Source organism: Eleutherodactylus coqui, chromosome 2 (assembly GCF_035609145.1).
Source record: "Eleutherodactylus coqui strain aEleCoq1 chromosome 2, aEleCoq1.hap1, whole genome shotgun sequence".
In the NCBI taxonomy this organism is placed as follows: Eukaryota; Metazoa; Chordata; class Amphibia; order Anura; family Eleutherodactylidae; genus Eleutherodactylus; species Eleutherodactylus coqui.
This window is the reverse complement of record NC_089838.1, coordinates 165,150,771-165,165,628: the sequence shown is the minus strand read 5'-3', so window position 1 is coordinate 165,165,628 and position 14,858 is coordinate 165,150,771. Positions and strand designations below refer to the sequence as shown.

Sequence of the window (14,858 nt, the reverse complement as noted above, 5' to 3'; positions counted from 1 at the left end):
AAAATCATAGAACTGAGCTAAATTTGTAGTAGTGAGGAAACACAGGACATCTCAGATAGTTTCTTAAATCTCAAATTTAAGCAACTTACATACCTCCCACAATGGAGAGTTTGTGACAAAACAGTCAGAGTAAGCAAGTTAGTCACTAAGTCCTAAAGGAATTTTGATGAAAAAAACACTAGTGAATAACAGCCAGTTATTTCCCAGTTCCCATGGAGTAATGACAAGCTGCAGGGAAACCTCAGTATACTGACCCCTAAGTTTACTCAAGATTGTAACAGAGTGCCCTGACTCAACTAAAATTATCAGCTCAGTGTAAGTCACTATTCCAAAAATTAAATCAAAGAAAATAAAGATGCTGCAATAAGACCTGTGGCCTTGATGGTAGACCACAGGTATCTAAAGGTCTGTTAAATGTGTGTGTTTCGAAGTAAGTCAACGCCCCTCCTTTATGTAGGGAGTCAAAGTGTAAACATTGCAAAGGTTCATAGCATAAAATGAAAAGGATAACCATAGCATCCCCAGGATCAGTCCATGAGTATTACTCGATTGCTATAATACACTGCCGATCGTTTAGGGTGGATAAGGAAAACATTGCAGAGATCTCCTGAAAATCATTGGTCCATAGAGCATCATCGTGGGTGTGAGAAAGCAAGTCACTGCAGGCGCGATTTTGCATGTGCTACAGTCCAGGCCGATATGAAGGTCAGAGTCTGGGGGGCTTGGTAGGAACATAGCCTACGGCTAGTGCGTCACCGTAGGCATAAACTAGCACATCGGTATGGGTGACAGCTGGCGCATGTAATCCAGCCCAGACTAGCAGATACATCAGTCTGGGCTGGATTAGTGTGGCTAAAACATGTTATATAGCTAAATTCGCCTTCTGTTTATATCATGTCTGCCGAAGTCCGTATCGGACATCAGCCTTCAGGTAAGATGTAATATGAGGGCATGACAACAAGCAAATAGGAGCACATCACAGTAAATGCGTATAAGATGGATCCAGACCAGCAAGAAAGAAGAATCAAATAACAATTCTTACTTTAAAGAATATTGGAGTCTTTCTTGCGTTCTCTAGGGACACCAAGAAGTTCAGCTGTCCCACAATCACTATACATTAAAGAGGTGAATGTCAGCAGAGGATACAGAAATTATCTGAATAAACTCTAAATAAATAAGTTCATTCAAAAAGGGTTTTCCTTATTCTAAAGTTATCAATGATTACACTGAAAGGGCTATGAGGTATACAAAACACAGAACACAGATTCTTTATTTCTCATTAAATTATTTCCAAGAAAGATTAGGGTTATATATAGATGATCCGATGTATCAATAGTATAGTTGATGTTCTAGGAACGAAGTACCAAAGATTTAACTACCCAAGATGGTCTTGAACACCTAACCTGGCTGATAGAGAAGAGTATAAAAGGCTATCATACATGGGTAATTAAACATTTAGTCCATGGTTTTAGAGATACATAAGGTGGAGAGAAACAGATATTTTTGGTATAACTTACCGTAAAATCTCTTTCTCGTCACGTTCATTGGGCGACACAGCCTAGACCATGGGATATAGCCACTGCCCTAGGAGGCGACACTAAGCAAAAAAGTGTTAGCTCCTCCCCCCTGGCTATATCCCCCCTGCAGGCACTCAGCTAATCAGTCTGTCTGCAAGCAGTAGGAAAGCCAGTGTGAGTATGATTATACATACTATATTTTATACATACCAAAATACCATGTTTTGGCATAATTTTCTGCCAAACAATGACCGAAGAACAGAAAGTTCCAGCAACCGCTTAACTAAACAAGGGGTGGGTGCTGTGTCCCCCAATGAACGTGACGAGAAAGAGATTTTACGGTAAGTTATACCAAAAATATCTGTTTCTCGTCCGTATAATTGGGGGCCACAGCCTAGACCATGGGACGTCCACAAGTAGTCCCGAACAAAATATACATTGGGTGGGCTATTTACAAGTTTGACCGTGTGGTCAATGGACCGCCGCCTGCAAAATCTTCCGGCTGAGAGCGGTATCCGATGATGCAGATATGTGGACCTTATAAAATTTTGAAAAAGTGTGTAAGGAGGTCCAGGTGGCTGCCTTATATACTTGAAGCGTCGAGGCTCCGTGACGGACTGCCCAGGAGGCCCCTACCGCCCGTGTGGAGTGGGCCGTAACCCGAAATGGTGGCGCGCATCCTGAGGTGCGATACGCCTCTGTTATCAAGGACCTTATCCACTTAGATATGGTGACTTTTGAGGCTGCCGAGACCCTCCAGGCCCCCTGCGGAATCACAAAAAGTGTCAGTTTTACGAAACTCTTTGGTTCTTTTTACATACATTTTCAGCGCCCTCACCAAGTCCAGGCGGTGCAGTGTTTTTTCCTTCGTGTGTACTGGTGTTGGGCAGAAGGAAGGCAAGACAATATCTTCGTTGATGTGGAAATCCGAGACTACTTTCGGTAGTAATTCTGGTGATGGCCTCAGTACCACTTTATCTTGATGGAAAGTCATATAGGGGGTCTGTATAGACAAGGCCGCCAGTTCCGAGACCCTACGAATGGAGGTAATAGCGACCAGAAATATACCGCATAGGAATCTCTCTCAGCGGTTCAAACGGTTGGTCTGTCATAGCCTCCAATACGAGATTAAGATCCCACGCTTGGACCGGTGGTTTCAACGGGGGTGTCGTATGGGCCATTCTGCTTGCGATTGGTCTCTGAAACAGCACCGTCAGTGCGGATACCTGCCCCCTTAGCGAGCCTAACCTTAATCCTACTTCGAGACCCGACTGTAGGAATGCCAGTATTCTGGCCACTGAAAATTGCATCGGCTGGACGTGTCGCTCTTCACACCAGGTAAAGAAACGTTTCCAGACTCTGTAATAAATAGCCGACGAGGCCGGTTTCCTGGCCCGTATCATTGTTTGAATCACTTTCTCAGAGAAACCTTTTCTTCTTAACACCTCGGTCTCAATGGCCAGGCCGTCAAATGTAGAGACCTGGAATCCGGATGTAGTAAAGGCCCTTGGGATAGCAGGTCTCTTCGATCCGGTAGGAGCCATGGTGCCTCAGTCAACATTTCTATGATGCTTGCGTACCAGCTTCTTCTTGGCCAATCTGGCGCTATTAATATCGCTGGTCGTCCTTCCTGTTTGATTTTCCCTAATATTCTTGGTATGAGAGGGATTGGAGGAAACACGTACAGGAGTTTGTATCCCCCCCACGGGATGGTCAGTGTGTCTGTTGCCACCGCTTGCGGATCCCAGGCTCGGGCCACAAACGGAAGGATTTTGTAATTCAGTCTGGACGCCATGAGGCCCACGTTTGGAGTGCCCCATTTCTGACATATCGTCCGGAATACTTCTGGGTGTAACCCCCACTCGCGGGGATCCACTGTTTCCCGACTTAGATAATCTGCCACCCAGTTGTCTACTCCTGGAATGTAGACTGCCGATATGGAGTTCAAATGATTCTCCACCCACGTCAGTATGCGGGCTACCTCGTTCATTACCGACGTGCTTCGTGTGCCCCCTTGATGCTTGACGTAGGCCACGGCTGTGGTGCTGTCCGTCTGGATGCGCACATCCTTCTTCTTGAGACTGGACCCGAAGTGCCGAAGAGTCAGGTATATGGCTCGTAATTCTAGGATGTTGATGTGTAACATTGTCTCTCTCCGAGACCATACTCCCGGAATAGCCTGGCCCTCCAGTATTCCGCCCCAGCCCGAGCGGCTGGCGTCTGTTGTCAATACTACCCAACGTTTTGGGCCCAACGACCGTCCCACCTGAAGCCTCCCAGGCTTCAACCACCACTTCAACGCGTCTTGGACTTGAGGGGTTATCCGGATTCGTTGCTCCAGGGTCAGTATGGACCTGTTCCAGCGGGACAATATCAGGTGTTGAAGCATCCTTGACCGGAACTGAGCAAAGGGGACCACCTCGAAGGCCGCTAACATCTGGCCCAGAATACTCATACAGTGCCTGATGGTCGACGTTCTCTTCTGCATTAGAGATCGGACACCGTGTAGAAGCTTGTCTATTTTTGTTTGAGGTAGTAGAACGCGGTTCTGGCTGGTGTCGAATATCATGCCTAAGAACTCCAGATGTTGTGCTGGTATTAGGCACGATTTGTTGCGGTTTATTATCCAGCCAAATTCTTCTAATGTTTCCATAGCGACGCGTAAACTCCTGATGTTGCTGTCCCGTGATGGTGCTTTTACTAGAACATCGTCCAGGTATGGTATGGCCGTTATACCCTTTGCATGGAGTAGTGCCATCACTGCTGCTAGTACTTTCGTAAATACCCTTGGGGGAGTTGAAAGGCCGAATGGCAGCGCCGCGAACTGGAAATGCCTTCCCTGCGTCTCGAAACGAAGGAATTTCTGGTGTGCTTCCCGAATCGGAATATGGAGGTATGCGTCCTTGATGTCTATTGAGGACAAAAATTCCCCCAGGCTGCATGGAGGCTATCACGGATTTGATCGACTCCATCCGGAAATGCCTTGTTTTGACGAACTGATTTAGTCTCCTCAAATCCAGTACTGGTCTGACCCTGCCGTCTTTTTTGGGCATTAGAAAAAGATTTGAATAGAAACCTTGTTTCTCTTGCGCCCCTGGCACCGGTTTCACTACCCCCTGTGCCAGAAGGTTTTCCACTAATTGTAGATTGGCTACTCCTTCCGGGGTGGCAGGTACTCTGGACTTGCAAAACGAATCCTGCGGTAGTCGCGAACTCGATCGTGTACCCGGAGCCCACGATCTCCCACACTCACGCGTCGTTCACGCGACTGCTCCATGTCTACCGAAATAGGGAGAGTCTGCCCCCCCCCCACCCGGGTGAGACTCATGCTGCGTTCTTTGATCCCGACGCCTTAGATGTCCCGGTCGGGACCGCCATGCCTGTCTCGCCCTGAAGGTTGGACCTTTCCCTGTGTCTGTCGGGGCCCTCCTAGATTGGGACCACTGCCCTGTACCAGGGCGGGACGAGAAACGACGAAAGGACCTTAAAAATGGCTCTCTCTTCAATGGAACCTTTTCCTTTCTTATTGGTATTTGTGGTAATAACGTGCTTTTGCCGCCTGTGTCGTCCTTTATCAAGTCATCTAACTTGGACCCAAAGAGCCTATTACCCTCGAAGGGTAATTTTGTAAGACCCATTTTGGACGCTAAATCGGCCGACCAGCTTTTCAGCCAAAGGGTTCAGCTTGCCGCGACAGATGCGGCGGATGCTCGAGCAACGAACTTAGCTGCATCTAGCTCTGCTGCGCATACGAATTTGTTCGCTTGTATGATGTTGTCTGTTGCTTCAAGTAGTTCACTAGGTGGAGCGCCTGCCAAAATGTCCTTCCGCAGCTGTTTGGCCCAGGCTACCGAGGCTTTACTTACCCATGCGGCCGTGAAGATCGGCTGCAGGGCGGTGCCTGCGGACTGAAAAACTGATTTCGTCAATGTATCCAGTTTTCTGTCTTGAGGATTAGTCAGAGTTGCCACCTCGGCTGTTGGTAACGCCGTGCCTCTGGATAGCCGCGACACCGGTGGATCAACCCTTTTTCAGATTCCCTGGGAAGGGGTATGCGACTTCCCAAGTTTTCCCGGGTTACCTACATTTTTTGTCAGGATTCTGCCATTCTTTATTAAGGACATCCCCAAAGTCCTGATGGTCTGGAAAGACCTGTCGCGGTCTCCTCTGACGTCTAAACGACACCGTGGATGGAATTGTCTCTGCTGGTTCCTCTGTCACTTGGAGGGTTTCTCTTACAGCTATTACTAGACTGTCCATTAGGTTCGCCAATCGCGAAACCTGTTCGTCGTCCAGATCAGAAGCAGACGAGACTGCAGAGCGTTCGTCGTCTTCTGATCCACTACTCTCGCCCGCTGTTTGGGCCGTATCCTGCAAAGCGCGGGAGCATGATGCCCAGGGGGAGTCATGGCGGGCTCGGGCCGGTCTTGCAGAGTACCGGGACCGCGAAGAATGCCTCGATCTGTGATAAGTACGGACGGACTCCCTGGACCCATGAGACTCCCTGGACCGCCTGGACTTGGAGGGTCTAGACCAGTGTTCCCCAACTCCAGTCCTCAGGGACCGCCAACAGGTCATGTTTTCAGGATTTCCTCAGTGTTGCACAGGTGATGTAATTATCATCTGTGCCTCAGACAGTGCCACAGGTGTTCTTACCATAGGATATCCTGAAAACATGACCTGTTGGTGGTCCCTGAGGACTGGAGTTGGGGACCCCTGGTCTAGACGACCTTCTGGTATGGCGAGACTTACGGGAGGTGTCTTCGCTACTGCGGTACCTCCTTTTGCGTGCCCTCCCGCACGCATATTCCGAAGAGGAAACTTCAGAGCTGTATTCTAACCGGCGTAAAATCGCCGCAGAAGATGTGGGGGGCACCGGGGTCCCTGGAACCGCGCGTGCCGTGGTACACTTAGCGCAGCGGGGGTCGATTTGACCGCAGGCAAACTTTACGCTTGCACATCTTGCAGTGTTATGCTTCACCCTCCCCTTGGCCGGGCTGGAACCCTCTGATCTAGGGTCAGACATGGCAAAAAAGAAAACCTCAGGAGATAGGGAATGCTATGTACTGCCACAGGAGTACCTGCAGGGGGGACAGAGGGGAGACACCGCGAAGTGCTGCCTTGGCAGGGCTTACCCGGTCTAGCTGTTTAAGCGGTTCCCCTGATCCAGCTGGAGCCTCTGGTCCTGTAGCTTGAAGGCCGTCAGGTGTCGACGTGGGTCCACCACATGGAAATAGTAGCGTTGATGGCCTGGCAGGTACTGCTGCGGGTGCGGCTACAGCTGCTGGTGCCCGTTACAGAAGGTGCTGCTGCTGTCCGGGTGCTCACTCTGTGGTAATAAGCCTGCAGGGCTGTGTCAGCGCTGGATGCTGCGTGCTGAGAACTGCGCACAGTGCTGGGCTCAGTAGCGCTAGACAAATGAAGTGTCTTGCTGCTGGGAGCGGCCATTCTTCTGCCTGGCTGCTTCTTTTAACTCTACCGCGGCCGGAGGGGGCGACGCTTGCCCCGGAAGTCCGCCCGCGACCCGGAAGTGACATTTGCCCGACCCAGCGTCGGCGCCCCGCCCCCCGGAGCGCTGCGCCCGGAAGTGACCTGCCCAGCCAGTGCCCCGGCGTCCTGCCGGTATGCCGTGCCCATACACCTGCTGCTGGAAGAGCCGCTGCTGCCGCTGCCATCGTACCGCTGCCCGTTCTGCTTTATTAAGGACATCCACTCCTAAGGTACCTTGCGTCCGTCAGGGGAGCCACAGCCTGGCCACATGTCGACCTGTCTCCAGCAGAGCTTCCCCCTATGCGTCACTGGTCAAAAAGTGCGCCACTCCAGGGAGGGGGAGCCCTATGGCTGGCGGGTAACCGACGCCAATGCGCATTGCAGGGTCGGCCCCTTTTTCTTCTTTTTTGCTTAGTGTCACCTCCTAGGGCAGTGGCTATATTCCATGGTCTAGGCTGTGGCCCCCAATGATACGGACGAGAAAATAGAAAGCTGGAACAATTATGGAAAATTAGATCAAGTTATAAAAAGCAATTGAAGGTGAGATTTTCATTGAGGCCATTGGGGGAGAGAGGAGAGAAAGTCCAAGCGATAAATCCATAATGCCTCCTTTAGCAATAATTGTTTATCTATATTGCCTCTCCTATTGTATGTTCTGAGTGGTTCAACTCCTTGACATTTAATTTGATCAAGGCTACCTCCATCTACTAACTACATATGATCGGTCCGTGGTGTAGATTCATGTCCTCTAATATTTCCAATGTGTGCCATAATTCTTCTACGGAATTGTTGGCTTGTTTTCCCCACCTCGTTACATGGGCAATAACAGGTGGCAATGTATACTATATTGAAAGTCTGACAATTGAAGAAATCTTGATTTGAATAATTCTATCTGTCGATTCACTCTTGAAGATATAACTTTTTAATATAAATGGGCAGGTGCCACATTTCGAACATGGATAGGTTGCATGGGGTTTAAATATATGGAGCCAAGTCTGAATGGTTGATGCTGGATGCAAGTGGCTTTTGACAAAATGGTCCTGAAAGTTACGTCCTCGTCTAAAGGCGATAGCTGGTGTGACAGGTATAATGTCTTCATCGTTCTTCTGTATCTCCCAGTAACGGTTGAAGACCTGATTTACTCATGGGTTGAGTGTGCGGATAATGCATGGCATCGAGATGGTTTCATGGATATGTGGGACCAATAGGGTCTGACCTTTTTTGTTGGATGGCAAATTGATGGGCCTTATGTACCCAGTCACTGGTACCGTCCGTCAAGGAATCTCTTCGTTAATTTTACACTTTCCTCCCTGAATGCCAATATCTCATAACAATTACGTCTCACATGTAGGAATTGTCCTTTAGGGATTCCCCATTTAAGAGACGGAGGATGATGGCTCTTCCTGTTTAATAGATTGTCGCAGTTGGCTTCAGAAATAGTATAGATGTAAAAAAAAAAGTATTTTTTTTTTACACCATTTAAAAAAAAGGTGGGGAACTTTTTTCACAATCCTTTAAAAAAATATATATATATTTTTTTTTAAATGTTCTTTGAAAAAGCAGTGCTTAGCAGTGCTGACCCTGACAATGAAAATAGTTTATTGTGCATGGTTAAAGTGGGGGAAAGATACTGCAAAAATGGTTCTTTTGTTCTCCTCCCAAAAAAAGGCAATAGAAAAGTAATTTAAAAGTCATGAGCCTCTCAAACTGGTACCAATAAAAGCTGCAAATCTTCCTGCAAAAAACTGGAACATTAGACAAACATATATGTACCCCAGAGTGACATTATTAAAAAAAATGCAACTCCTACCACTAAAAACAAGCCCACAAACTGCTATGACAAGTTATGGCTCCTACAATGCAATGATGAAAATCGCTTGGTCCTTAGGCAAAAAAATAGGCGTGTCACTAAGGAGTTAAACTTCATTTGGCAGTGAATAGTAATAATTAAGAATTATTTTTGATGTTTATTATGAAAGTGCGCGTTTCCATTTTTTGTGTAGCTTTTCTTCTGCTATACTTAAAGCTGAAATCAATAGTACTACAATCAAGAAAGTTACATTCAAATATTGTTTATCAGAACTAAAAGGGATTAGGCAGCATTACCAAGCACAGACCTGTACTGAGGTTCTATTTGGTTAAGTTTATGCAGGTAGAAAGTCTTCAATACGATGAACACAGCCAACATGGGAAATGGTAACATACAAAACAATACACTAATGTGAACTTTTAACAAAATGTTCGTAGTAAGACTACCCATAGTCATAAAAGATAGGCAAATCCTTTGTTTGGCCGCTACCCCCATTCACATGTATGCTCCGCTCAGACGGTAAAAAGGTTAAAAATGCCGCTGCCAGAGCGGCTTATCTCCTCGAGAACAAAAGAATCAGCAGGAGTCCAACTGTCCGATCCTCATCTTCCCAACAGCTGTTTCAGGTGAGCGTCAAGACGCCGCAATACACATTAGATGATCGGCAGGTTTGGTCTATTAAAATCTAATGTGCATGACAGATTAATATTTGTGATCTCTATGAATTAATTCAGAACAGCACCAGGATGCTAATGTACATCAAAATCTTGACTTTTTATTTTAATATAAAAATGCAGCTCTGGAAACCCACCATACATATATATCCCTAACATAATGCTTTAGGTCTTAAAAATAAAGTACTAATTCTATATACATCACATGTACCATACAAAATGTATCCAAAGGTTCTATTGCTACCAAGCTTCTAAATTAGAACAGGTTACCTAAACCCATTTCCATAGGGGGACAAAACAGGAAAAAAAAAAAAACACAGAAAAGCAATGTCATATTTCATAACAGATTTTGATGCATATTTCTTCAAAAGCATGTAGACCGTTATGTGCCTGAAATAAAATATGTTAATAGTATTTGACAAAACTTAAATTTTCATTTTAAAGCAAATTAACTTTGAAACAAACAAACCAGGCACATATAATTAAATGTTTATATATATATTTATGTATATAAAAAAAAATAAAATCTATGGGAGAAAGGTAGTGGAGATTTAAAGAGAACAATGTGCTGAAAAATCCATTTCTCCAAAAGATTAAAAATATATAAAAAGTGAAAATATATTTAAAAATAATTAAGGGAACAAAAACATTAAAAAAAAAATTGGGCTGCAGTATCATGCAATAAAGAGGGAACACCTTGGAAAGATTTTGCCTCCACTTTTATGCCAAATTAGAAGAGTCTATTGGCAAAAATATGACACAGGAAAAAAGGTTTCTTAAATAAATTGTAGCATATTAACTAGGCGAGGGAAAAAAATGTATGCACAACTGCAAGGATCGAAACACCAGCCTTGACAGCCAAAAAACAGTGGATTTTTCCAATGCCCGGCTGAAATAAAAAATATTTCTACATAATAGCACATTGTACTCTTTGCAATGGTAAATACAGCATTTAAAATACTTATATAGTTACAGTAGTCAAAATAGGAAAGTGGATACGCTAGGCAGCAGTATATTACTTAAATATATTTTAAACATAGCTATTTTCCAATCTAGCGTATTTTAAAAAAAAAAAGAACCACACACGTAATCCTTAGAGAAAGTGGTGCTAAGGCTCGACCATTTAAAAAAAAAAAAAAAATTTTAATAAACCTCTAAATTTTAAATCAAACAAAAAATGTTGACAGGCTTTAGCCTGAAGGGAATTATGAATCGTCTCAGAGTCAGAATAAGTTAAGTGTTTCTCAATATACATTTATGTACACATTATGAACACTATAAACATAAGAACTTTTAACAACTTTAGTGGAAGCTCCTCCGAACTACAATTAGATAAAATCATCCAAATGGCAGCAATAGATTCATGCTCCTCTACAAAAACATCTTCACCCATTCAAAGGATTAGGAATTGTGTCTTTAATACATTCTTTCAGAGGAAGAGGTTAGAAATAAAGCTTAAGAGTACATGAGGCGTGTTGTGTCTTCGTAGCACCTTCCTTAGTCAATATCACTGAAGTCGCTAACAGATTCTCCTTGAACCCTGCTTAAGTGGTTCAAAGCACGATCATAAGCTACACGCACAGCCTTCCGAATGCTTGAGTTACGTCCTTCCATCATCTTCAACTTGTCAATGGTTTCATCTATGCCAAGTGGAACCATTTTGGATTTTGGCAGCCATTGCCTAGAACATAATAAAAATCCATTAAAATGTTATCTGATATATTAACAGATATTTAACAAGCTGATTTTTCTGTTAAAGGCCATTTACACTGCACGATTAGTGCTCAAAATGCGTTCAATGAATGAAAATGAGCCAAAATTGTGCCGTGTAAGTGCAAAAAAAAAAAAAAAAAAAAAAGGTTACTATTCAGTCACTCTTTGTCATCGCTGGCTTTTTTTTTTTTTTTTTTTTTTTTAACAACACACCCTGGATCACAGGCTTCTCGCTGCATATAAAATACTCCCCGCTAAGCGCTGAGCAAGGAGCCCGTGATTTTTGAGCACTGTCTGCTCTAAGAACGTGTTCGAACACTAGTCTGCAAGGCCCCATTTAAATCGATTAAAGTGTTGTACTGCGATCAGCGTGGCGTTCGAGACGCCACGCTTATCGCAGTGAAAAAATTTAAAAAAAATAAAAAAAGAGTCCTGTATGAGAGTGGCCTTACTAGGGAAGATGAATGCCTAACAAGCCGCGGATTGCAGAAGGGCTGCACTTCAGCCTTTATTTACATTGATGAGATAAACACAGGCTATTAAATGAGCCTGTCTGAAAAGTTGGGTACATTTTAAGGTACTTCTACATGGGAAAGCCATCGGCTGAATAAACGTTCGAAAGAGTAAATTGAAAGCCTAGTTCTGTGTAAATGTGGCCAGACAGGGTGATGAGCGCCAAGTCACTGGTCGTTTTGTTCCAGCTTACAAAAAAAAAAGTCATAAAATAGTTGCCGCTTGATCAACAGTCATCTGGTATGAAGTCACTATGCCACTCCACTCAGAAAGGGCATTCAGTTTAGACTCGTAGAAGAGGATAGGAATCATCAACTGATCAAATTACTGCCAAGTTTGTAGAAGTATTTGAAAAGATACCGAAAGGTAAAAAGAACCCTTTTGTGGACCAGCTTCATGCCATGTGAAACTTGTCTGGAGTCCCGAGTGGTTACTGTCAGACAAATTCCTCTATTCATGGTCAGGGTGCTGGACTGTAAGAGCAAAAAAAATAAGCCAATTCTAGTGATAGGGTCCATTAAAACAGAACCGCAGAGTACGATTACACTTACCAGCTCCTTTTAGTGTCAAAAAATAGAACCAAAAATAGCTTTTCTTCAGCTCTTGTTTGCATCTGTTCTCCAGTTTTTAGCACATCCATAGGAGGAACTGGTATAGCAACACCATTGTGATGACAACCAACACGTGGCATCTTCGGATCTATTATCTGAAAGGAGGTGGAAAATTTATCAGATTCTATACAGATATTCAGTTATAAATAAAATATACTGATATAACTTGAATGTGCATTTTAGTTTAAAAAAAAAAAAAAAACTGTTCTGTATATGAATATATTAACGCAAGCATTACGCACACCATCTGAGGTCTTCTAAAGAAACAAGAATGAATGTAGCAGTTCTTACCAATGCTGGATAAGAAGGATAGCCACTGCACTTGGCCCACACCACTTTTAAAGGCTCAAGAAAGGCTGCAGACGCACTTGCAGATACCCACATATTCGTCTGTCCAACTTCTTTATAGAAAAAAATTTAAAATAAGTTATTTTGAGGTTTTTCTTAACCAAAGCTAAAACCTTACATTTCATAAATTAGACAAGGATGATTTTTTTTTTTTTAAAGACTGCAACTTTGTTTGCACTTAAAAATCTGGAAATCTGTCCTGAGCATATGCACTATACACAGGACCAGGCTATTTTTGAACTTCAGAAGGAGACAAATGTTTTTGAATTAACGTCACCATTCCAAAATGATTAACTTTTTTATTAATTATTTTTTCTGATTTTTTTTTTCCCCGTGACAGATTTTTTTAATGTCTTTTTCCACAGAATGTACTAATTTTAGTTTTATTAGCAGTAAAAAGTTAATTGGCTTTGGTGATTTTGGTCGTTTTTTTACACTTTTCTTCTGAATTTTTTTTTTATCTTAGGTGTATAAACAGAAAAAAAAAAAAAAAAAACTTTAAGCATGCTGTTAATTCCCTTAAAAAAAAATCTTCTCTCTCTCTTTAAATAATTACAATTTACCGGCATATTTCTGCATATTATGCTTGTGCATAGAAACATGTAGAGGCACCAGTTATGGCACACCAGTGATATGACCCAACATGCTTTTACAGGAGATAGGCCTGGGGACCTTTATTTGGTTTCAAAAAGTAAATAGAGAAAAGTATATAGAAAAAATACCTGCTGCAATTCTTGCTGCCCTTGCATAATTCCCATTCTCTATGCAAGATATAAGCTCACTTCGATCTTCTATTGTGTGACGCCTTACAAGTGCAGGCTTGCCTTTGCCACACTTCGGCAAAGTAAAGGTACTATAAGAAGAAGAAAAAAAAAAAGAGGTTAAGAACATTTGGCAAAAATGTGCAACTTAATTTAATTCATGCACACCATTTTATTCATTTAGTCTTAATGAGAGAAACATGAAAAAAATGCAAAAATGATTACTGGATTTGTTCACTGTATCGACACAGAAAACATTCCTTCTGCATCAAGTATAAGAACAGGTGGTTTTATTTCCAGCTCTCTGTCAATATAGCCATCAAGTAACCGCAACAGGTTATATATGCACTCCTGCCAAAAGCTGAATTCTATAAAACCAGGAATCCGTACTGTTGTGCAATACAGGTTTTTGATTTTGCCCTGGAATTAAACAAGGTTTGCGGTTGGGAGTTTTTGGACACATGGCTTAACCCTTAACATTGCAATGGTGAATCAACTTCACTAAATCAGTTAGTAAATGGGTTTCCTCAAGGAGAAAACTCAAAAACGCAGCCTGTTGGGATTCCATGAGGACTGGATTGAGAAACTCTGAACTACAGCAATACCAAGCTAGATCCAGAAGCGCAATGCTTCATTTGACAGTTACAATATTTCCTCCACGCGAACATAAAAATTTACAATAACTGACAGTATGATCATCTCAATTCATGCTTCCCAAACCAGACAAACCTTTAAATAAGTTACATCTTGAGAATTTACACAGTAAGGGGGGACCAAATTGATTTTAGGAAGCTTATTAAAAAAAAGAAAAAATAAAGAAAAAAAAACAAAAAAAAAAAACACCTGAGTAACATTACCTCCCTAACGATCTAAGATGCATTTGTCACAGGCCTCGGGGTACATCATAGGGTGGGCTTGGAAAAAGTATGATAGCAGACACTCGCAACAGGGAACACATTTGGCATATTAATGTATCCAGCTGTGTTCCATGGATTACCCAACACCCGACTGTGGAGAATGTCAAACGATAAAGGTTAGGGAAATAAAGAAGTATAGGTTTTGATAGAAGAACTGAGTGAGGGAAACTAGAGTTGGGCTGAGGCTGATGGACTGCTTTTACGATTTTATATGCTGTTGGAAATTGTATTTCTGAGATTAGAATAAAAGGCCTCATCTTTCTCCTCGCTGTGCCTTAAGATGTTGTTACACTATATTATGTGGCAACGTATCTGGGTGTCACTCTCCATCTGAGACCTTGTCCGTTTTTCTGGTGCAGCGCAAACTGCATCATGTGAATGACGATTTCTAAGAATTAGCACATTCCGGTATGATTGCGCCTGGTAAAATGCAGCCTGTGTGGGGAGTTTTGATACTTTGTAATGAATCCTCAGAGAGCCAAGGAGATTCTTAAGACAAGGCCA

At 43.2% G+C, this 14,858-nt stretch overlaps 1 protein-coding gene across 2 annotated transcripts in view; it reads right to left on the bottom strand.

Annotated features, from left to right (window-relative positions):
* Positions 1 to 10,561: 10,561 nt before the first annotated feature.
* Positions 10,562 to 14,858, bottom strand: part of BRD1 (bromodomain containing 1) — a 65,404-nt gene continuing 61,107 nt past the window's right edge. For both annotated transcript variants that reach the window (XM_066591886.1, XM_066591887.1), the window contains 4 exons: positions 13,399 to 13,529; positions 12,620 to 12,729; positions 12,269 to 12,423; positions 10,562 to 11,172 (listed from right to left, as the gene is read on the bottom strand). In XM_066591886.1, coding sequence (XP_066447983.1) covers positions 10,989 to 11,172; positions 12,269 to 12,423; positions 12,620 to 12,729; positions 13,399 to 13,529 — 580 coding nt within the window. In that variant the 3' untranslated portion in view covers positions 10,562 to 10,988. The remainder of the gene's footprint in view (positions 11,173 to 12,268; positions 12,424 to 12,619; positions 12,730 to 13,398; positions 13,530 to 14,858) is intronic.